Source organism: Tachyglossus aculeatus, chromosome 5, assembly GCF_015852505.1.
Source record: "Tachyglossus aculeatus isolate mTacAcu1 chromosome 5, mTacAcu1.pri, whole genome shotgun sequence".
NCBI lineage: Eukaryota > Metazoa > Chordata > Mammalia > Monotremata > Tachyglossidae > Tachyglossus > Tachyglossus aculeatus.
In genome coordinates, this window is record NC_052070.1 from 80386641 (window position 1) to 80411526 (window position 24886).

Here is a 24886-nt window from a genome sequence, read left to right on the forward strand (position 1 = left end):
TCAGTTGCATGCCTTTGTTTGTTAATACAGTGAGAATGTAAGGAAAACACACCTATTAGGCTCTTGTAGAAAACTTTGAAATGTATCTCTTTCATTTAAAGACAGCAATAGAAGTATTTAGCGAGGAAAAATCAATCAATCAATCGTATTTATTGAGCGCTTACTATGTGCAGAGCACTGTACTAAGCGCTTGGGAAGTACAAATTGGCATCACATAGAGACAGTCCCTACCCAACAGTGGGCTCACAGTCTAAAAGGGGGAGACAGAGAACAGAACCAAACATACCAACAAAATAAAATAAGTAGGATAGAAATGTACAAGTAAAATAAATAAATAAATAAATAAATAGAGTAATAAATATGTACAACCATATATACATATGAAAAAGGAAAATGTTACAAATCATTATGGCATAGAAGAGGAGGAGGAAAAAGATAAGAAATGTGTGATCTGATTATGCACTTATCTGCCAATAAACCCAAATTCCCAGCTCCCCTCTAATAGCTTTAACAGCAAGCCTCACGACTTGGCAGCAACACAAAGCACTGTGATGCAGGAAACCTGTACCGAGGGTGCAACCTTAAGACTTAAAATAGCTTTGTCATTGTTACATTCTTTTTCCTTTCCCCGTGTTTGGGTCTTGGGAGCTGCAGAATTAGTTTGCGAACTCAATGGACAGAGACGGTATCTAATATTATGTCCTAAACTGTGCCTGGCACCACTTGTTCCCAATAATAATGCTAATTACCCCTTCAGTGATCATTTTATTAATACTAACCATATTGTGTCATTAACAGTGGTTGTGATAATATTATAGTAAGTTGAAATTCCCAGGAATATTGATTAAATCATATTCAGGCTCCAAGACTCTGTTGCTTTGGCTACCATAGAGACAGAAGGTTTGCGCTGATTTGGAATCAGTTTGATTCCAGTCCACCCTGGAAGAGTCATTCAATCAATCTGTCAGTAGTATTTATTGAGAATTTACTGTAGCTCATCTCTAGACTGTAAGCTCGCTGTGGGCAAGGAATGTATCTGTTTATTGTTGTATTGTACTTTTCCAAGTGCTTAGTATAGTGCTCTGGGCACAGTAAGCATGCATTGAATGAATATGAATTTTTGTAGAAAAAATTATCTGGGCAGCAGAGTGAAGCATGGACTAGAGTGGGGAAAGACAGGAAGGTGGGAGTTCAGTGAGGAGGTTGATATGGTAATCACGGTGGGATAGGATAAATAATTTCTGTTGGGTAGGGACTATCTCTATATGTTGCCAACTTGTACTTCCCAAGCGCTTAGTACAGTGCTCTGCACACAGTAAGCGCTCAATAAATACGATTGATGATGATAATTGTATTAATATGGAAACAGTTTGGAAGGAGAGGAAAGGGTGGATTTCCCTTCATATTGAATGAAGAGCACTGTACTAAGAGCTTGGGAGAGCACAGAACAAAAGAACTGGCAGTCATGTTCCCAGTTCCCAAGGAGGTTAGCGTTATCTTCCCTCCCAAACCCTGTCCTCCCCCTGACTTTCCTATCACTGTAGATGGCACCACCATCCTTCCTGTCTCACAAGCCTTTAACCTTGGCATTATCCTTGACTCCTCTCTCATTCAACCCACATATTCATTCCATCACTAAATCCTGTCAGTTTCATCTTCTCAACATTGCTAAAATCCACCCTTTCCTCTCCTTCCAAACTGCTTCCATATTAATACAATTATTTATCCTATCCCACCGTGATTACCATATCAACCTCCTCGCTGAACTCCCACCTTCCTGTCTTTCCCCACTCTAGTCCATGCTTCACTCTGCTGCCCAGATAATTTTTCTACAAAAATGTTCAGGCCATGTTTCCCCACTCCTCAAGAAAATCCAATTTCTTGCCCATCCACCCCCACAGCAAACAAAAACTCCTCACCATTGGCTGTAAAGCACTCAGTCACCTTACCCCCTCCTACCTCACTGTGCTATTCTTCCACTACAACCCAGCCCGCATAATTCTCTCCTCTCATGCTAACTTTCTCACTGTACCTCAGTCTCGTCTATATCACCACCAATCCCTCACCCATGTGCTGCCTCTGGCCTGGAATGCCCTCCTTCCTCAAATTCAAAGGACAATTACTCTCCCCCACTTTAAAGCCTTATTGAAGGCAAACCTCCTCCAAGAGGCCTTCTCTGAATAAGCCTTTTTTTCTTTGGTTTCACTCCCTTCCATGTCACCCTGACTTTCTCACTTTATTAATCCCCCCTCCCAGCCCCATAGCACTTATGTACATATCTGTAATTTATTTATTCCTATTAATGCCTGTCTCCCCCTCTAGCCTTCAAGCTCATTATGGGCAGAGAATGTGTCTGTTTATTGTTATAGTGTACTCTTCCAAGCGCTTAATACAATGCTGTGCACACAGTAAGCTCCCAATAAATACAATTGAATGAAGGAATGAACATTAATATAAATAAATACTTTCAAATATGCTGTGGTGCTAAGGGTGGGGTGAGTAAAGTGTGCAAATCTATGTGCAAGTTGTCCCAGGAAGTTAGGATTGAGTGGATTAACAATATTCCAAGGAGATGCTGGGAGGACAGTCTGGCCTCCATTCCAGACAACTTGCCAAGAGTTTGCCCAGCCCAGTAACCTTGAGTCTCAGGTCTTCAAAGGGGCCAGTCTGGAGTGGCATGGCTAAACTCCTGGAGGATTTTAATCATCTGATGGGGAAGAAGGGATGAACACAAAAAGAAACAGAAAACCCCAATGGAGCCCTTGTCCAACAGACTGACCCAGGTCTAGAAGTCCGGCTCTGGACAGAAGGGGTAAGGTAGAATGCCTCCATGGGATTTGTCTCTTAGTCCCCTCACTCAGCCTGATGTCAGGCACCCGTCCAGGATCTTCCACCATCCCCAAAACATCTGAGCCCCAGGCCTTGAGAAATGTGGGGAAGATCACTGGCAACGGAGCACCAAGAGAACACCTCAGCATCCCAACATGTTAGAGAGATAGAAAGGAAAGAAGACAAGTGATGAGATTCCTTATGACATAACTAAAGTACAATCTCCTCACTGTGCCTCATTCTCATCTGTCCCGCCATCGACCCCCGGCCCACGTCCTCCCCCTTCCCTGGAATGCCCTCCCTCCGCACATCTGCCAAGCTAGCTGTCTTCCTCCCTTCAAAGCCCTACTGAGAGCTCACCTCCTCCAAGAGGCCTTCCCAGACTGAGCCCCCTTCTTCCTCTCCCCCTCCTCCTCCTCCCCATCCCCCCAGCCTTACCTCCTTCCCCTCGACACAGCACCTGTATATATGTATATATGTTTGTACATATTTATTACTCTATTTATTTTATTTGTACATATTTATTCTATTTTATTTTGTTAATATGTTTTGTTTTGTTGTCTGTCTCCCCCTTCTAGACTGTGAGCCCACTGTTGGGTAGGGACCGTCTCTATATGTTGCCAACTTGTACTTTCCAAGTGCTTAGTACAGTGCTCTGCACACAGAAACCGCTCAATAAATACGATTGAATGAATGAATGAAAGTGCTTGTTAGGGTACAGTATAGCAGTTTTAATAAACACGTTCCCTGCACATGAGCCGCTTAAAGTCTGTACAGAATAGAGAAGCAGCATGGCTCAATGGAATGAACACGGACTTTGGAGTCAGAGGTCATGTGTTCAAATCCCGGCTCTGCCACTTGTCAGCTGTGTGACTTTGGGCAAGTCACTTAACTTCTCTGGGCCTCAGTTACCTCATCTGTAAAATGGGGATGAAGACTGTGAACCCCACATGGGACAACCTGATTACCTTGTATCCCTCCAGTGCTTAGAATAGTGCTTTGCACATAGTAAGCACTTAATAAATGCCATTATTATTATTGGTATTAGTATTATCATTGCCATAGCTGGCATTTAAGAATTTCTCTGTGTGGGCCTAGGGGTCGGAGGACCTGGTTTCTAATCCCAGCTCTGCCGCTTGTCTGCTGTGTGATCTTGGGCAAGTCCCTTAACTTCTCTGGGCCTTAGTAATCTCATCTGTAAAACGGGGATTAAATTCTGCTCCCTCCTCCTTAGATTGTAAACTCCATGTAGGACAGGGACAGAGCCCAAGATGACACTAACCTGTTTGTACCCCAGCTCATAGAACAGTTTTTGGCATATAGGAAGGGCTAAACACAGCAGTAGCATGGCCTAGTGGATAGAGCGCAGGCCTGGGTATCAGAAGGACCTAGGTACTTATCCTGGCTCTGCCACTTGTCTTCTGTATGCCCTTGGACAAGTCACTTAACTTCTCTGTGCCTCAGTTACATCATCTGTAAAATGGGGATTAAGGCTGTGAACGCTGTGTGGGGCAGGGACTGAGTCCAACCTGATTATCATTTCTGTACTCCAGCACTCAAAACAGTGCCTGGTACATACTAACTGATTAACAAATGCCACTATTATTATTATTGCTATTATTAATTATAATTTATACCATTCCTTGGCACTTGTGCAAACACACACATATATCCGTATATATGTGTGTGTGTGTATTTTCAATTGTACATTCAATTGTTCCTCCTTAGTCCATTAGTTGTAAGTATTTCTATGTCTGTCTTCCCCCACCTAGAGTGTAAGCTCCAAATGGACAGGAACTGAGTCGTCCACTTATATTGTTCTCTACCCAAGCATTCAATATAGTGCATTGCCTCCAGAAATCACTCAATAAATACCATTACTGCTGCTATTTCATTGCCTTCCCAATTCTTAGGTAGTTCCTGTGGAAAGCAGTTGTCCCAGTAGAGAGTGGGCTATAGTTGGGGGGATTAATAATAAGGACAGATAGCATGGGATTTTGCCTCCAGTTGGCTGATTGCCACAGGGATCTTTAGGAAAGAGCAGATCTAAAAGTGACCAGGTGGCAAAAGGAAAGAGCCTTGGAGCAGACTTCATTATCTTGATCAAATCCCACATGAGAAAGTGCTGTTGAGCACGCAGTGATGAACAGGTACACATTATTTGTGGTGGAAGAGGAGGACTAAAAAGCTCCATCCATCTGTAATTACAGTTAATAAATGGAAATAACATAGCCAGAAAGACTGCATTTCAGCTGTACTATTTCTTTTGAACCTCTAAGTGAAGTCCATTCAGAACTTTTTTTTCTTTTTAACCAGCCTTTGAGGTTTCTGTGTCTCTTCCTTTTACTCATTTTATTCTAGTTTCTTCTCCCTCACACATCAGCAATCTAATTAGCAATGGGAAGGTCTAGTAAAAATAACTATTTCCGTTCAGCCTCTGAATTAGCAAGCCAAAAATGGATGTGGTATTTTGTTCAACAAAGACCTAAAAACAGTAATGTGTCTGTAGAATTTGACGTGGACCATGCAGCTATTGAATTAGTAGATTGGCTCTCAGGTTTAGAGACTGCATTGTTTGATAGCTAATGTTCCCATTTTACTACTGATTTGTGCACAACTATACTCCTTCACAGAATAAAACTTTCAACAGTAAACAAAGACTTTTGAATTTTGCAGTTCTGAACAAATTAGTAAATGAGAAGTGTTCTTTTTAGATTAATTGAATATTCTTTTACTGTCAGTCAGTGTCATTTATCAAGTGTATGCAGAGCACTGTACTAATAAGCATTTGGAAAAACACCATACAGTAGAGTTGGTAGACATGATCCCTGCCCACAAGGAGTTGACAATCTAGTTATTACCCCCTTCTCTTCCCTCACAGGCACTCCCAATAACAAACTCATGCACAAATGCTCAGTACTAGGTTATGCACTGTGTTAATGTTTTCTAAATATGTGTTGATTGGCCCAGTCACCAATTTGTTCACCTCTTTTTTTGTAGTGGAGTTCATATAAAAGATGTTGGCCTATCTCATAACTTTTGTGAATTTTTCCTTATGTGGGGGTCTTGTATCTACAGTGATCATCTGTTAAAACATTTCTTTAGGTCTAAAAGCAATCGGTCTATTATTACCTCCTTAATTCCTTCTGAGGGAAAGCATTAAAGCAGTCTTTCATTGTTACCCATCACTGGAATCAATCAATGGTACCTCACCTCCTCCTACCTCACCTCACTACTCTCCTTCTCTCATAATAAAATTAATAATAATAATTATGGTACTTGTTAAGTGCTTACTATGGTCCAAGCACTGTTCTAAGAGCTGGGGTAGGTACAAGTTAGGCTGGACACAGTCCCTGTACCACATAGGGCTCACACTCTTAATCCCCATTTTACAGATGAGGTAACTGAGGCCCAGAGAAGTGAAGTGATTTGCCCAAGGTCACACAGCAAACATGTGGTGGAACCAGGATTAGAACCCAAGACCTTCTGAGTCCCAGGCCCATGCTAAATTCACTAAGCCACACTGCTAATGCCTCTACTGAACCTAGATCTCCTTGCCGACCTCTCACCCACATCTTGCCTCTGGCCTGGAATGTCCTTCCCCTTCATATCGAGAGACAATTACTCTTCCCATCTCAAAGTCTTATTAAAAGCACATCTCTTCCAAGAGGCCTTCCCTAATTAAGTTCTCAATTTGTTTTCTCACATTCCCCACTGAGTTAACCTGATTTGCTGCACTTATTCATCCCCACCTTAGCTCCATAATATATACGTACATATCAGTAATTTACTTATTTATATTAATGTCTATTTCCCTCTATACTGTAAGCTCACTTTGGGCAGGGAATGTGTTCATTATGTTGCACCCTCCCAAGTGCTTGATACAGTGCTCTGCACACAGTAAGTGCTCAGTAAATATGATTAACATTTACTAAGCACTTGTGTGCACAGCACTATACTAAGCTGTTCCCTGCCCACAAGGATCTTACAGACTAGAAGGTAAGTAATCTCTGTCAATCCAAGGTTGTGTTAGATTGTAAACTCCTCCAAGGCAGGGGCAGTGTCTTCTCCTTTCATTTTGCATTCCGAAACTCGGATGACATCTCATCATCCTGATTGATTTAGGTTTTTCCAATTGGCCATCCCTGACGCCACTAACTTAGAGGAAGCCCAGAGTCTACTTTTATGATCAATGTTATTGAGTGCCTACTGAATCTGCAGCCCTGTGATAAAGTGTTTGGCAGGGTACTACAATAGCAACACACGTTATCATTGCTATCCAGAAGCTTACGGTTTCAATGGGGTAGACAGTCAGACAAAATTATCTACAAATATTTGATCATTCAAAGGTGTTTATTGAGCACTAGCTGTGTGCCGAGCACTGTACCCAGCACTTGGGGCAGTACAATACAACAGAATTGAGAGACAAATTCCCTGGCCACAATGAGCTTACAGTCTAGAGGGGGTAGCAACATGGCCTAATGGATAGAGCATGAGTCTGGGAGTCAGATGGACCTGGATTCTAATCCTGGTTCTGCCACTTGTCTGCCATGTGATCTTGGGCAAGTCACTTCACTTCTTTGTGCCTGTTACCTCATCTGTGAGTCCAATGTAGGACAAAGACTTTGTCCTACCTGAATAGCTTATATCTACCCACAGTGCTTAGAACAACCCTTAACAAATAACATCATCATTATTATTATTAGGGAGAGACAGATATGAATATGTTAAGAATATATAATAGATACATTCATAAGTGCCACATAATGCAACTTATCTGCCTGCCTGGCCCTTCCTCCCCTGCCTGATGGAGACTCAGAAATAGTCAATCATATTTTAATGCTTACTCTGTGCAGAACACTGTACTAAGTGCTTGGGAGAGTACAATATAACAGACACATTCCCTGCCCACCATAATCTTACAATATAGCTAATTCCATCAGCTAGATAGCTGGTTTCTATTTTCCCCTGGGTAGGGCCAGAGAAGCAGCAGCACCTTTTCTCACTTTGATTGGTATCAGTAGACTCTTTGACCTAGTTTTTTCCCATGCAGAAGAAACTATCTTTTCAGCCACAGTAACACAGCTGGATAAGATCACAGTCAGAACCATCATTTAAGAGTAGGAGAGCATCTCTATATGTAAATTTGACTATGAAATGTCAATAGGTTAATAGCTTATAAATTATTCAGCCGTGTCTGAACTCTGAACGTCTAAGCCGCGGTAAGTATCATCAGATATCTTTCACCTTAGAGTGCTAAATAGAGCGCTCCTGAAATAAATTGCAGGCCCTGTGCATCTTGAGCGAAGTCAGATCTCTGCAGAATTCCTCAGGGATTAGCTGGAAGGGATAGAGCCTGCTGGGAGAGATTTGGAGAGGATTGTCAGACTCCTTTTTTCTGGGGCAGCCCTTCAGTTTTTGTAAGGAAGATGAGTTTAATCTTTGATCATGGTGTCTGTTAAGCAGTTACTATGTGCCAAGCATGGTTCTAAGCACTGGGGTAGATACAAGTTGATTAAGTTGGACAGAGTCCCTGTCCCACATGGGAATCACAGTATAAGTGGGAGGGAGTAGGATTGAATCATTTTATGGATGAGATAACCAAGGCACAGAGAAGTTGTGACTTGCCCAAGCTCACACAGCAGACATGTGGCAGAGTTGGAATTAGAACCCAGGTCCTCTGACTCCCCAGCCCTTGCTTTGTCCACTAGACCACACTGTTTTTTACAAGTGCTTTAGGAAATCCATTTCTTCCCTTCTTGTTGGATGATTCTAGAACCTCGTTTCCCCTATTATTCATCTTGTTTCTTTTTCTCTCTCCATACAGGGTAGTGATGATGATGTGGTGGATAAGAACAAGTGCTGCACACTTTGTAACATGTCTTTTACCTCGGCGGTGGTAGCGGAATCCCATTATCAAGGGAAAATCCATGCCAAAAGATTAAAACTGTTGCTAGGAGAACAGCCCCCATTAAAGGCCACAGGTATGTGTGCAGTGATCATTGGATGATATGAAAAACAGAACACAAAGCCTGTCAGACAGATATTCACTATTCACTGGTAGAATTGGTCAGAGTTATGACTAAGGGATTTATAAAATGGTTGGATAAGTGTTACAGCTAATAGGCACAGCTATTCATTTTTCTTGCTGTCATAACAACCTTTTAAAAATTGCCCATGTTCATTATTATCAATTTCATCCCTTTGCATTGGTGATTGATTAGTCCAGGTTGATCTCTGTTAGCTTGTACTGGCCTCCCATGTTTGAAAGACAGTGTGTGTGCTGCAAGGTCCTGTCTTCTCCGGACTCTGGTGACTAACATCAAAACTCTCTTTAAGTATCAAAACCTCCTTCAAAATCCTACAAATAAACCCTTCCGATAACTCCAGCATTTCATTTCTATCTTGAAGGAATTGAAACCTTTGAAAACAGTTTTTGATCGCCAGCCTTTGTATTTTTTTCTAGATAATTTTCTTGGTATTCCTGCCCAGGTTTCTATAATACCGGCTCATTAACATTTTCATTGAAAAGAAACTCAAATGTTAGAATTAGATAACATTGTCGTGTTATGATTCCACCGAATATAAAATCTACACGATGCTTTAGCGTGCAGTGTGAAGCCAGGCTTCTGGTTTCATTAAATCTGAAGAGAGAATGTGAGGACAAAGTTTCCATCCCACAGTACAGGCACGAGAATTGCGTGGAAACCTTCCAAGGTGGGTGGGGCAGGGCATGTTTCCAACCAGGGACGGTTCCCTTCCGATGGAATTCAGACTTAGCTGTGCATTTTCTATTGCTGCCTAGTGAATCATGCAGAAATTGAATGTGTAATTAAATATATTTTAAAATACTTTACAGGCCAAAGAAGAGTATAAAATACGGCTCACTTTTATCTGATCCAATGTCTCCCTTTAAAAAGGATGTCGGCCCTTAGTTGAGAGAATGACCTTGGGCAAGTCGTTTAACTTCTTTATGCCTTGTTATCTTATCTGTAAACTGGGTATTCAGACTGGGAACACTTTTTTAATTTCGGTATTTAAGTGCTTACTATGTGCCAGACATTGTACTAAGTGCTGGTGTAGATACAAGATAATCAGGTTGGCCACTGTCCCTGTCCCACATGAGAATCACAGTCTTAGTCCCCATTTTACATGAGGTAACTGAGGCATAGAGGAAGTTAAATGCCTTGCCCAAGGTCACATAGCAGACAATTTGTGGACCCAGGATTAGAACCCAGGCCTTCTGACTCCTGGTCCTGTGCACTATCCAGTAGATCATACTGCTTTGTGGGAGGGGTACTGTGTCCAACCCTACTATCTTATATTCATTCATTCGATCATATTTATTGAGCGCTTACTGTGTGCAGAGCACTGTACTAAGCGCTTGGGAAGTACAAGTCGGCAACATATAGAGATGGTCCCTACCCAACAACGGGTTCACAGTCTAGAAGGGGGAAACAGACAACAAGACTACAGTACCATTAAAAAAAAAAGACAGCACAGCAGCAAGGAATGTTCTTGCATTCCCCTTTTCCCATTAGTTTGATGAAAGAATATTATTTTACTGAAGGCAGCTGAGACACAGCAGATGTTAAATGGGGTTATGAAATAGGAACAGTTACTCTTGAAAACAAGCGTAACTCTGTTTTGTGGACCCACTGGGCATAGAGACGCATAGTACTTGCAACTAAGTGTTCATCTTCTAGCTTCTCCCAAAGGCCTGGTTTAGAAAAATAGGTGACTCTGTGTGTGTGTGTGTGTGTATATGTGTGTGTGTGTGTGTGTGCGCGCACGCGTGCGCGCGTGCATGCGCACTATGTGGTCAGGACTGTGGGTCTGGTATTGGTTTTTTGAGCTCCACACACATACACCCCTGTAGGTGAATTTCTCTGACAGTGGTACTTTATTCAAATCTAAAGAACAAACTTTACACCAGCCTCTAACCCACCCCTTTATGGAGCTTAAAAACAGCATTTTTCTTAAGGAGAGTGAATAGGACAACTTAAAATGTTTTTCTGACTCTGGTTGTCAGTCACTTTTACCCTATCTGCTAAACTCAGCCTTTGGAAGGAATGGAGAAATGAGGGAACATGATCTCTGCTTCTAGTTTTGATTTAACAGTGTGACCAGATTAATTTACTGCTGATAAAAATGATGTTGGGAACGGAAAACCAAAAAAAAACCCCACAATATGAACACATAGAAACAGCACAAAACACCAGTTGATTTTCATGAATTCAATTCCCTTCAGACTGGAAAATGTTCCCTGGGTGCTTTGGGAGTTGCAGTCAATAAAACCAAAGTAAGGGCTAATTGAAATGCAGCCGGAGCTCAATGTAACTGAATGGACCAAAAAGAGAAATGCCTGGAGCCCTGTACCTAATGATTTGATCATCTCTGACTAGTTCCCAGAAAATAAGTGCCCACACACAACACAAACTCTTCCTACTTAGCTTGCCAACAAATGGAATAACTCGGGGAGATGAAGGATTTATGAACAGAGATCCTGCTCTGGGTCAGGTCAAAGCATTGTTGATGGGGTACGTGCCAAAGGGCAGAACTGCAGTTGTCCCATGGATGTTTAAAAGCTGCCCCTACTGATCAGCACTTGTGACCCCAAGTTATTTATGACACATTAAATAAATTGCACTGTTTCCCAAGGCAGGCACATGGTATCACTCTCCACTGCACCCCTATTCTTCCCTCTTAGGGGACCACAGGTTCTCCAGCTGTAGTGAAATAATAATGAAAAAAAAAAAGAAAGAATCCTCCACAATGCACACCTCCTCCAAAAGGCCTTCCCTTACTAAGCCCTCATTTGCTCTTTTCCCACTTGCTTCTCCATAACTGTTGCACTTGGATTTGCACCTTTTTTTCACCCTAGACACTTCTAGACTCTCTATCCGATGATTCTGAGTAGTGGGCCTGGTAAATCACCCCCGGCCCTGAGGCTGCACTTGGATCAGCACCATGGCTTTGGATCCTACAGAATGAATATCAGTCCAGGTTTCTCCCCCCAGATTGACTGTTTGAAATGCCTGGTGGATCCCCTCTGGAGCACAGACCAGTCCTTGCATCTGTGCTCCACGCAGCCTCCATCGATATCCAGAGGTGGCCTCCAAGGGTTCTGAATGAAGGGAAAGCCCAGACACATGTAATAATAATAGTAATAAGAATTGTAAGTTCTGGAGACTGTGAGCCCCAAGTGGATTAGGACCTCTGTCCAACCCGGTTTGCTTGTGGTCCACCCCAGCACTTAATACGGTGCCTGACACATGGTAAGCACTTGACAAATACCAGAGTTATTATACAAGATAGTTGGGTTGGACACAGTCCCCATCCCACATAGGGCTCACAGTCTTAATCCCCATTTTACAGATGAGGAAAGTGAGGTAAAGAGAAGTTAAGTGACTTACTTGACTGCTGTGTGACCTTGGGTAATATGGGAGCATGCATATGCAGTAGCAGAATGACTTCCCGGGTCTTGCGCCCAGCTTTGTGGATTAGTGTTCTCTCAGAGCCGATGCCCTGGGGTGTGTTAGAATGTTCATTTTTTGTACTTCAGAAAATGGCCTTGATGGCTGAGCTACTCCATAGAAGCAGAGGAGTCAATTAGCAATGTGCAAATGCTGCCATCATCCTGTGGCCCAGGAGTACATTAATGGGTAGATCAATTACACTTGGGCCTACAATAGCAATTTTAGAGGGTTGCAAATTTTGTCACTACCATCACACTCTCCATAGTGCTCCCCTGACTATAGCACTTATGGAGACAACTTCTCTCAGCAGCAGCTCATGCCTTAAGCCCCGTTAATTGATCAATTAATTGTGTTTATCATCATCATCAATCGTATTTAATGCTTACTATGTATTCAATCGTATTGAATGCTTACTATGTGCAGAGCACTGTACTAAGCGCTTGGGAAGTACAAATTGGCAACATATAGAGACAGTCCCTACCTAACAGTGGGCTCACAGTCTAAAAGGGGGAGAAAGAGAACAAAAGCAAACATACTAACAAAATAAAATAAATCGAATAGATATGTACAAGTAAAATAAATAAATAGAGTAATAAATATGTACAAACATATACATATATACAGGTGCTGTGGAGAAGGGAAGGTGGTAAGATGGGGGGATGGAGAGGGGGACGAGGGGGAGAGGAAGGAAGGGGCTCAGTCTGGGAAGGCCTCCTGGAGGAGGTGAGCTCTCAGCAGGGCCTTGAAGGGAGGAAGAGAGCTAGCTTGGCAGATGGGCAGAGGGAGGGCATTCCAGGCCAGGGGGATGACGTGGGCCGGGGGTCGATGGCGGAACAGGCGAGAACGAGGTACGGTGAGGAGATTAGCAGCGGAGGAGCGGAGGGTGCGGGCTGGGCTGTGGAAGGAGAGAAGGGAGGTGAGGTAGAAGGGGGTGAGGTGATGGGGAGCCTTGAAGCCCAGGGTGAGGAGTTTCTGCCTGATGCGCATATTGATTGGTAGGCACTGGAGATTTTTGAGGAGGGGAGTAATATGCCCAGAGCTTACAGAGCTCTATCGAGAGCTTACAGTGTGCAGAGGACTGTACTAAATGCTTGGGAGATCATAATTCAGAAGAGTTGGTAGGCACTTTCCTGACCACAATGAGTTTACAGTCTGTAGAGGGAGACAGGTAATACAAATAAATGAATTACAGATATATGTCAGTGCTTTGGGGCTGAGAGGGGGTAAATAAAGTCTGCAAATCCAAGTGCCACAGTGATGGAGAAGGGAGTGGGAAAAGAGGGAATGAGAGCTTAGTCAGGGAAGGCCTCTTGCAGGAGAGGTGATTTTAATAAGGCCTTGAAGGTTGGGAGAGTGAGCATTAGTGATTGCTTGTATATCAAGCAAAAACTCCTCACTCTCGGCTTTAAGGCTCTCCATCACCTCGTCTTCTCCTACCTCTCCTCCCTTCTCTCTTTCTACAGCCCAACACGTACACTCCACTCCTCTTCTGCTAACCTCCTCATTGTACCTCATTCTTCCCTATCCCATCATTGACCCCTGGCCCACATCCTTCCACTGGCCTGGAATTCCCTCCCTCCACACATCCACCAAACTAACTCTCTTCCTCCCTACAAAGCCCTACTGAGAGCTCACCTCCTCCAGGAGGCCTTCCCAGATTGAGCCCCCCCTTTTTCCTCTCCTCCTCCTCCTCCCCTCCCCATTGCCCCCCTCACTCCCTCTGCCCTACCCACTTCGCCTCCCCACAGCACTTGTATGTATTTGTATATATGTATTACTCTATTTTATTTGTACATATTTACTATATTTTGTTAATGATGTGTATATAGCTATAATTATATTTATTCTGATGGCATTGACACCTGTTTACTTATTTTGTTTGTTGTCTGTCTCCCCCTTCTAGACTGTGAGCCCGTTGTTGGGTAGGGACCGTCCCTATGTGTTCCTGATTTGTACTTCCCAAGCACTTAGTACAGTGCTCTGCACACAGTAAGTGCTCAGTAAGTATAATTGATTGATTGAATGAATGAATCTGTCAGAAATGAAGAGGGAGAGTGTTCCAGGAAAGACACACAAAGGCCTAGTGGGTGAAGCAGCTTGAGAGTCAGAAGGACCTGTATTCTAACTCTGGCTCAGCCACTTTTCTGCTGTGTGCAAGGCAAGTCACTTCTCTGTGCTTCAGTCACCTCATTTATAAAATGGGGAATGAGGCTGTGAGTGTCATTCAGTTGAAAGAGCATGAGCTTTGGAGTCAGAGGTCATGGGTTCAAAACCTGGCTCCACCAATTGTCAGCTATGTGACTTTGGGCAAGTTACTTAACTTCTGTGCCTCAGTTACCTCGTCTGTAAAATGGGGATTAAGACTGTTAGCCCCCCATGGGACAACCTGATCACCTTGTAACCTCCCCAGTGCTTAGAACAGTGCTTTGCACATAGTAAGTGCTTAATAAATGCCATTATTGTTATTATTATTATATGGGATATGAATTGTGTCCAAACTGATAATCTTGTATCTACCCCAGTGCTTTAATACAGTGCCTGGCACATAGTAAGCGCTTAAATACCATTAAAAACACAAAAAAAATAGACAAGTGGATGAGAGGTAAACAAGATAGAGGTACAGTGAGGAAGTAGACATTAGAGGAGTGAAGTGATTTGTGAAGTGAGGAGTGGAGTTGATTTGAAGTAGCAAATCAGAGAGGAAAGGTAATGGTGTAAAGTGATTGAGTGCTTTAAAGCTGAAAGCAAGGAGTTTCTGTTTGATGCAGAGCTAGATGGGCAACCATTGAAGGTTTTGGAGGAGTTGGGAGATGTGGACCAAATGGTTTTTTGTTGTTGTTGCTGTTTTTATTTTTTTGGTTTCTTTTAGAGAAATAATCTGGACAGCCGAGGGAAGTATGGACTGAAGTGGGGAGAGAGAGGAGGCAGGGAGGTCAGCAAGAAGGCTAATATAGTGATCAAGGGAGAATAGGATAAATGCTTGGATTAACATGGTAGCAGTTGGAAGGAGAGGAAAGGGTGGATTTTAGTTAGTTTTGTAAAGGTCAAACCGACAGGATTTGGTGGTAGATTGAATGTAAGAGTTGAATTAGATAAATGAGCCCAGGATAATGCCAGATTTATGGGCTTGCGAGACAAGGAGGATGGCAGTGCTTTTTACAGTGATGGGAAAGTCAGGGAGAGGATAGGGTTTGGGTGGGAAGATAAGGAGTTCTGTTTTGGAATGTTAAATTTGTAGTGTCAGCAGGAAGTCCAAATAGAGGTGTCCTGAAGTCAGGAGAAACTGTGAGACTGCAGATTGAGAGAAGTAGCGGTTAGTAGTTGGTTAGTGAGAAGCATTATGGCGTAAGGGATAGATCATGGGCCTGGGAGAGGGAAGGACCTGGGTTCTAATTCTGGCTCCACCATTTGTCTGCTCTGTTACCTTGGGCAAGTTATTTAACTTTTTTGTACCTCAATTACTTCATCTATAAAATGAGAATTAAGACTTTGTTGGAAATAGACTCTATCCAATCTGATTTGCTTGTATCTACCAGTGCTTCGTTCAGTGCCTGGCACTTGGTAAGCACTTAACAAATACCATTTAAAGAAAAAAAGCACTTAAATGCAATACATGAAAAAGAGAGAGAGAGATCAGGGCTGGAGATTTAGATTTGGCAATCATCCACATACAGATCATAGTTGAAGCCATGGGAGTGGATAAGTTCTCCGAGGCAGTGGATGTAGATGGAGAATAGAAGGGGATCCAGAACTGAACCTTGAGGGACTTCCACAGTTAAAGGATGGGAAGCAAAGGAGAAACCAATGAGAGACTGAGATTGAGCAGCCAGAAAGATAGAAGGAGAACCAGGAAAGGACAGTGTCAGTGAAGCCAGGGTTGGATAATGTTTCCTTTCCAGAAAGTGGTGGTTGACAGTGTGGAAGGCAGTTGAGAGGTCTAGAAGGATATGGGTGGAGTAGAGGCAGTTGTATTTGTCATGAAGGACATCATTGGTGCCATTTGAGAGGGCAGCTTCTGTAGAATGAAGGGGATGGAAGCCAGATTGCAGGGGCTAGAGATAATTGGAAGAGAGGAAATGGAGACATTAGGTGGAGACAACTTCCTCAAGGGTTTTGGAGAGAAATGAGAGGAGGGAGATGGGACGATAACTGGAGGGAGACAGAAGCATGGTTGAAAGCAGTGAGGAAAAAGCCACTGGAGAGTGAACAGTTGAGAATGGTGGTCAGAGAGGGAAGAATACTCTTCTGCCTTACTTTCCTTTCCTCATCCTTGGCCTCCATCCACCCATTCTCTTTCACCAGCCCCACCTAAACAACGCTTCATTAACAGCTTCTGCCCCTGACCTGATAAGTAATGCGGTATTCCCTGGGTTTTGGAGAATCAGGCAGATCGTATTCTTCAGTGGATTCCCAGCAGAAATGGTTTTAGGGCTTTCCTCTTCTTTATTCATTACCTTAATTTTGTGGTTTTCTGTTCCCCATCTCCATTTCTTATTTCTCTTCCCAAGTCTTCCTTAGTATACACAGTTCCCCTCAAACAAAAGAACCAATGTTCTCGTTGAAACTTGCATTAAAGAAAATGTTGTAAATCTTATTCCTTTTTGCACTGTGCACCAAAGTGTATTATTTGAGCAATGTTCCCTAATTCCCCATCAGTTTTCTATTCAAAACATGGATTGAAAAGGGGTTATGAGAGAACTGATTATTTTCTCTTAGCTGTCTTCTCAGCCTCCTCTAGTCCATTTTACTTCCTATAATTTACGCATCCTCTAAATATGATCTTTATAATGATCTCCCTTCTAGTAAGTAGGAAAGACTCGAACTTTATTTACAGTGGAAAAGAATGTCTCATTGAGTGTGGCACTTCTCCCTGTTCTCTCCCTTCTAGTAAGTAGGAAAGACTCGAACTTTATTTACAGTGGAAAAGAATGTCTCATTGAGTGTGGCACTTCTCCTCCCCATTCTCTCTCCCTCCCTCCAGGCTCGTATCTCCTCCTGCCTTCAGGACACTTCCACCTGGATGTCCGCCCACCACCTAAAACTCAGCATATCCAAGACTGAGTTTCTTATCTTCCCTCCCAAACCCTGTCCCCTCCCTGACTTTCCCGTCACTATGGATGGCACTACCATACCATCCTTCCCTTCTCACAAGCCTGAAACCTTGATGTCATCCTTGACTCTGCTCTCTTTCATCCCACAAATCCAATCTGTCACCAAAACCTGCTGGTTTCACCTTTACAACATCGGCCCTTTCCTTTCCATCCAAACCGCTACCTTATTGGTACAATCTCTCATCCTATCCCGACTGGATTACTGCATCAGCTTCCTTTCTGATATCCCATCCTCCTGTCTCTCCCTGCTTCAGTATACACTTCATTCTGCTGCCTGAATTACCTTTCTACAGAAATGCTCTAGGCATGTCACCCCCCTCCTCAAAAATCTCCAGTGGTTGCCTGTCAACCTTCACATGAAGCAAAAACTCATCACTATTGGCTTCAAAGCTCTCCATCACTTCACCTCTTCCTACCTCACCTAGCTTCTCTCCTTCTGCAGCACAGCCCACACACTCCGCTCCTCTGCTGCTAACTCCTCACTGTTCTTGCCTGTCCCACTGTCGACCCCTGGCCCACGTTCTACCTCTGGCCTGGAATGCCCTCCCTCCTCACATCTGCCAAACCAGCTCTCTCCCCCACCCACCCTTCAAAGCCCTATTGAGAGCTCACCTCCTCCAGAGGGCCTTCCCAGACTGAGCCCCCCTTTTCCTCTCCTCCTCCCCTCCTCATCGCCCCTACTCCCTCCCTCTGCTCTACCCCCTTCTCCTCCCCACAGCACTTGTGTATATTTGTACATATTCATTATTCTATTTATTTTATTAATTTGTATATATCTATAATTCTATTTATCTATTTTGATGCTATTGATGCCTGTCTACTTGTTTTGTTTTGTTGTCTGCCTCCCACTTCAAGACTGTGAGCCAGTTATTGGATAGGGATTATCTCTCTCTGTTGCCGAATTGTACTTTCCAAGTGCTTAGTACAGTGCTCTGCACATAGTAAGTGCTCAATAAATGCAGTTGAGTGAAATGAATGAATGGTGAACAATTTGGAAGAGGCTATGACTGGGTGCACTGTTTCTATTGTAGTAATAATGATAATAAAATAATTGTGGTATGTGTTAAGTGCTTACTGTGTATTGAGTGACACGGTCCCTGTCCCACATAGGACTCACAGTCTAAATTCCCATTTTATAGATGAGGGAACTGAGGAAGAGAGAAGTGACTTGCCCAAGGTCACACAGCAGACAAGTGTCAGAGTTGGGATTAGTATTCAGGTTCTTCTGACCCGTAGGCACATGCGCTATCCATTAGGCCATGGTACTTCTCTTACTGTGCTTTTATATTTTATATTTGTATTGTATTATATTTATATTATTGCACTTAATAGTAATAATAGTCATCATGATGGCATTTATTAAGCGCTTACTATGTGCAAAGCACTGTTCTAAGCACTGGGGAGGCTACAAGGCAATCAGGTTGTCCCACGGGGGGCTCACAGTCAATCCCCATTTTACAGATGAGGTAACTGAGGCCCAGAGAAGTTAAGTGACTTGCCCAAAGTCACACAGCTGACAAGTGGTGGAGCCGGGATTTGAACCTATGACCACTGACTCCAAAGCCTGGGCTCTTTCCACTGAGCCACGCTGCTTCTCTATTGTACTCTTATGTACTTCTCTTGTTGTACTCTCCCAAGTGCTTAGTATAGTACTTACTAACTGCTCAGTAAATACCACTAATTAATTGGTTGATTGCTGCTGAGGACATTACAGAAATACTTTCTCCCTCAGTCATAGACTGCACTTTGAATCCAGGCCAGCTGTGAGCAGCCTATGCTACAGATCTTGGGTGGAGGACAATTGAAAGAGTATAGATTGCTCAGAGTGACTATTTATTCCTACCAGAATTTTATCTATTTTGATAGAACTATTTCACTTGAACCAGTGTCTGATAAACCAATCACAGTAAGTGATTTCAGTTCGAGTGGGTTGCAGTGCCCAAATTCAGAATTTAAGCAGTGGATTACTTCTGCTCAGTGATTATGCCAAATATCTTCTCAGAAACTCTGACTTACCTTCTACCTCACAAATAGGAGAAACACAGCTCAAACGCTTCTAAAGCCTAAACAGTATCATATCATTGATTTTTTTTTTAATCAAATGACAGCATAACTTGAAAGTTGTATAGATTATTGCCAGTGTGTTAGGTGCCGAATGTTTTCTTGGCCATCAGTTCACATGCTTTAAACTCTAGCTAGCAACACAACCAATGCGTCAGAAAGTAACATCCAAAAAATGCCCTCAATGCCATCAAAAAAAGATGGTGCAATATCCAGGTGCTGGAGAAAAAAGAAATATGCAGACTGTTGTGCAGAAATATGTGACAGTATCACAGCAGCTTCAAGTACCAACATAAAAATTAGTGGTATTTATTGAGCGCTTACTGTGAGCAGAGCACTAAGCTCTTGGGAATGTACAATACAATGGAGTTGGTAGATGCTGCCCCTGCCCACAAGAGTTTACAGTCTACAGGAGGAGACAAGCATTAAAATACATAAGGGAGAGGGGAAGTATAAGACATTTTTACATAAGTACTGTGGGAATAGAGTGAGTATCAATGCTTAAGGGGTACATAGCTAAGCTGATGCAGAGGGGAGGGCGGATAAAGTAAATAAAGGGCTTTGGTAATTTTAAGATGGTTTTGAAGGTGGGGAGAGTGGTGGACTGTTGGATGTGAATGGGAAGAAGTGAATTGGTGCTTCTCCAAGACCCTATCTGCCCAACAGGCATTAATCAATCAATAAATCAATGGTATTTATTGAGTGCTTACTGTGCAGAGTACTGTACTAAGCACTAGGGAGAATACAACACAACAGAATTAGCAGACACATTCCCTGCCCATAACAATCTTACAGTCTAGAGTGGGGAGACAGACATATGAATAAGTAATTTATAATTTTTAAGGATGTGTACATAAGTGTGCTTTTATACTGTGGGATTGGGGATAGTGTGATTATCAAATGTCCAAAGGTCACAGATCCAAGTGCATATATGGCGCAGTAGGTAGAGTGAGCTGGGGAAAAGAGGGCTTAATCAGAGGCCTCTTGGAGGAGATATGACCTTAATAATGCTTTGAAGGTGGAGAGAGTTGTGCTCTGGTGTATGTGGGTAGGGAGGGAGTTCCATGCTAGGGAAAGGATGCAGGAAAGGGGTTGGCAGTGAAATAGATGAGATCGGGGCACAGTGACTAAGATGGTGCTAGAGGAGCAGAGTTTGTGGGCTTGGTTGTGGTAGAAGATCAGTGAGATGAAGTAGGAAATTATGGTAATAATGAAGAGATATCACTGAGACCGGTTTGATGAAAACGAGAAAGCTATTTTTAGCAAAAAAAGAAATGCATCAACAGTAACTTGCAGCTCCTTGCATTATAAGCAGAAGGAGGCTTTCAAAAACTTGCAAAATGTGGCATGAAGATCAAATTGAGAAACCTATATTGGGTGGTGGGACTTCAAAGCTGAATTAACCCACAGGACTACTGACTGACATCAAACTGAGGACTTGTATAGGAGTGCCCCTCTCTATACTGGAGTTATATTGAAACCGTGGTTGAATAGTGAATTATGTTTTTCCATGGGTTTAAATGATATACATTACAATCCCTCCCAAAATCTCTGTAAGAGTAAAATGAAATTGCAGTTTGTGTGATATATTGAAGTCATAGCCATCATTAAATTATTATGTAGTACGTATGAAAGTATTTCAATACATGACATCATAACATTAAATGAGGAGTTGTAAAATGATTGAGGGCCTTTTTAGGAGGCTACAGAAATAGCAGCTGGTCCTGAAGATTGTGATAGTACTTTTTCCATCTTTAGTGAAGGATTTGTTCCATTTAGGTTGAACAGCAGCCTTCTTATTTAAGCACCTTGTAGCATGACAACTCCATCTAAACACCTCTGTGCACTTTTCAGTTTCTTTCTCCAGCAGGGTTTTTCTTCATTAGCTTTCTTGAAATTCAGCTCAAGGCATTTAAATCTCAAGATTTGAGCTGTTGGTGAAGAAACCATAACATAAGACTGTGAGCCCCCTGTGGGACAACCTGATCACCTTGTAACCTCTCCAGGGCTTTAAACAGTGCTTGGCATATAGTAAGCACTTAATAAATGCCATTATTATCCCACTTCTAGACTGTGAGCCCCTTGTTGGGTAGGGATCGTCTCTATATGTTGCCGACTTATACTTCCCAAGTGCTTAGTACAGTGCTCTGCACACAGTTAGCACTCAATAAGTACAATTGAATGAATAAATGAATACTCTTTTATCTGTTTCAGCATCCTGCAATGATCCACTGAATTTCTCAAAAGCTCTCTGAGGCCTGTGTTGGACAGTAGTCCCTCTCAATGAGATGTTGTGTATTCATTGACATCTGCACCATTGATTTCCAAGTTAATTGCCTTCCCAGTTCAATAACTTCTTTGGTATCAGCTCTGCACCTCAAAAATCTGGCAGAAACACCAAGCCAAGTCTTCTCAAAGATCCATTCATTGTTGGTTGCTTTATCTGACCCCAAGGAATAGGGCAGCATAAATGGTGTAGGATTTTCTTATATATAGGGGTTGGGGTCCCTCAAGGGTCAGTTCTTGGTCCCCTTCTGTTCTCTATCTACACTCACTCCCTTGGTGAATTCATTCACTCCCACGGCTTCAACTATCACCTCTACGCTGACGACACCCAAATCTACATCTCTGCCCCTGCTCTCTCTACCTCCCTTCAGGCTCGTGTCTCCTCCTGCCTTAAAGACATCTCCATCTGGATGTCTGCCCGCCATCTCGTTCACCCCTCACATCCAATCTGTCTCCAAAACCTGCCGGTCTCACCTCCGCAACACTGCCAAGATCTGCCCTTTCCTCTCCATCCAAACCGCTACCCTGCTGGTTCAATCTCTCATCCTATCCCGACTGGATTACTGCATCAGCCTCCGATCCGATCTCCCATCCTCCTGTCTCTCCCCACTTCAATCTATACTTCATGCTGCTGCCCAGATCACCTTTGTGCAGAAATGCTCTGGGCATGTTACTACCCTCCTCAAAAATCTCCGGTGGCTACCAATCAACCTACGCATCAGGCAAAAACTCCTCACTCTCGGCTTCAAGACTCTCCATCACCTCGGCCCCTCCTACCTCAACTGCCTCTTTTCCTTCTACAGCCCAGCCTGCACCCTCCGCTCCTCTGTTGCTAACCTCCTCACTGAACCTCGTTCTCACCTGTCCCACTGTCGATCCCCAGCCCACATCCTCCCCCTGGCCTGGAACACCCTCCCTCTGCACATCCGCCAAGCTAGCTCTCTTCCTCCCTTCAAAGCACTACTGAGAGCTCACCTCCTCCACGAGGCCTTCCCATACTGAGCCCCCTCCTTCCTCTCCACCTCCTCCCCCTTCCCCTCCCCATCCCCTCACCCTACCTCCTTCCCCTCCCCACAGCACCTGTATATATGTTTGTACATATGTATTACTCTACTTATTTTACTTGTACATATTTACTATTCTATTTATTTTATTTTGTTAATATGTTTTGCTTTGTTGTCTGTCTCCCCCTTCTGGACTTTGAGCCTGCTGTTGGGTAGGGACCATTTCTATATGTTGCCAACTTGTACTTCCCAAGCGCTTAGTACTGTGCTCTGCACACAGTAAGTGCTCAATAAATACGATTGAATGAATGAATGAATGTATAGCACAGAGCCAAAATGCAAGGGTTGGTCAGGTGGGCATATGTATTCATGGAGTTTGGCACCACAAAATAATGGATGTACCCCCAGAGTGGTAGTTGTGATGTGGGCTAAGAGGCAGCGTGGTTTAGTGGAAAGAGCTCTGACCTGGAAATCAGATAACTTGGTTTCTAATCCTGGCTCCACCATATTCCTGCTGTGTGACCTTGGACAAGTCATTTAACTTCTCTGTGCCGCTGTTCCCTCATCTGTAAAATGGGGATTCAATACTTATTCTCCCTCCTACTTAGACTGTGAGTTCCATGTTGCCCCTGACTATCTTGTATCCACCCATTGCTTAGAACAGTACTTGGCACAATGTAAGTGCTTAGCAAATTCCACAATCATTATTATTAGCAATGATAATAATGATATTGGTTGTATTGTTGGGTGTTTTTTAAAATATTCATTTATTCATTCAGTCATATTTATTGAGTGCTTATTGTGTGCAGAGCACTGTATTAAGCACTTGGGAAGTACAAGTCAACAACATATAGAGACGGTCCCTACCCAACAACGGGCATATGATACTTGTTAAGTGCTTACTATATGCCAGGCACTTGGGAAGATTTAATAATAATAATAATGATGGCATTTATTAAGTGCTTACTATGTGCAAAACACTGTAAGATATGAACTAATCAGGTTGAACACAGTCCATGTCCCACATAGGATTCACAGTCTTAATCCCCATTTTACTGATGAGATAACTGAGGTACAGGGAAGTTGTGACTTTCCCAGAGTCATACGGCAGATGAATGGCAGAGCCAGGATTATAACCTAGATACCCTCCAGTCCTACTTTGGGCTTCTAGTCTACAGAGGAGGGGGTACAGGTATTTAATTCCCATTTTACAGATGAATAAACTGAGGCATGAAGAGGTAAGTGATTTTCCCAAGGTTACACAGCAGGCAAAGGATATGCCTGTACTTATAACTAAAAGTTCAGTATGACCCTATGCACACTACCATGAGACTATTGAAAAGTACAAGTCTTGCAAAAATGACAAGACCTCTTTTGAATGTACTTGCCACAGTTGAGAAAGAGGCCCTGATAGTATCGACACTTTAGCAAAATGATCATTAGTTCGAACTTCTGAAGAAGTGACTACTTAAAGCCATGAAAATTGATCAGGCATCTGAATTAGAGAAGCATCATAGCCTAGTGGAAAGAGATTGAGCCTGGGACTCAGAGGACCTGGGTTCTAATCCTGACTCAACCACTTGTCTGCTATTTGATTTTGTGAAAGTCTCAACTTTTCTGTGCCTCAGTTTCCTCATCTATTTAATGGGGATTAAATCGCCGCTCCCTTCTCCTTTTACAGTTAGCCCCATGTGAACAGGGACTAGGCCTAATCTGATTATCTTGTTTTTAAACGTAAGAAGTGCTTAATACCATCATCATTGTCATTAGATGTCATTCTTGCAGAATGCTACAAGCAAGGACCTAGTCCTCACTTTTGGATAAGTCCTCACAATTAATAGGTCTTAGATCTTATGTAAATTTGAAGAAGATGCTGTTGACTGTGAAATTTACCTCTGAGCATGAAAACACTGAATAAAACAATGTAGGTTCCATTACCTCAACCACACTGTGCTTTAGAAAAAACATCTCATGATCAGCAGCAAAGTTCATCACCAAGCATCCCCCCATCATTCATATCAGGCCGCTTCACCTGTTCCTTTCCAGCTTGCTTTATTCTTTCTTCCCTACCAGTTCCTTGCTGTCCTCCCTCCTCCATCCCCTCGTTAAAACTGTG

General features: G+C 42.9%; 1 protein-coding gene across 4 annotated transcripts in view; it reads left to right on the forward strand.

Moving 5' to 3' along the window:
* Positions 1-24886, forward strand: part of ZMAT4 (zinc finger matrin-type 4) — a 297965-nt gene that overhangs the window by 168002 nt on the left and 105077 nt on the right. For all 4 annotated transcript variants that reach the window (XM_038746656.1, XM_038746655.1, XM_038746658.1 and 1 more), the window contains exon 4: positions 8657-8813. In XM_038746656.1, coding sequence (XP_038602584.1) covers positions 8657-8813 — 157 coding nt within the window. The remainder of the gene's footprint in view (positions 1-8656; positions 8814-24886) is intronic.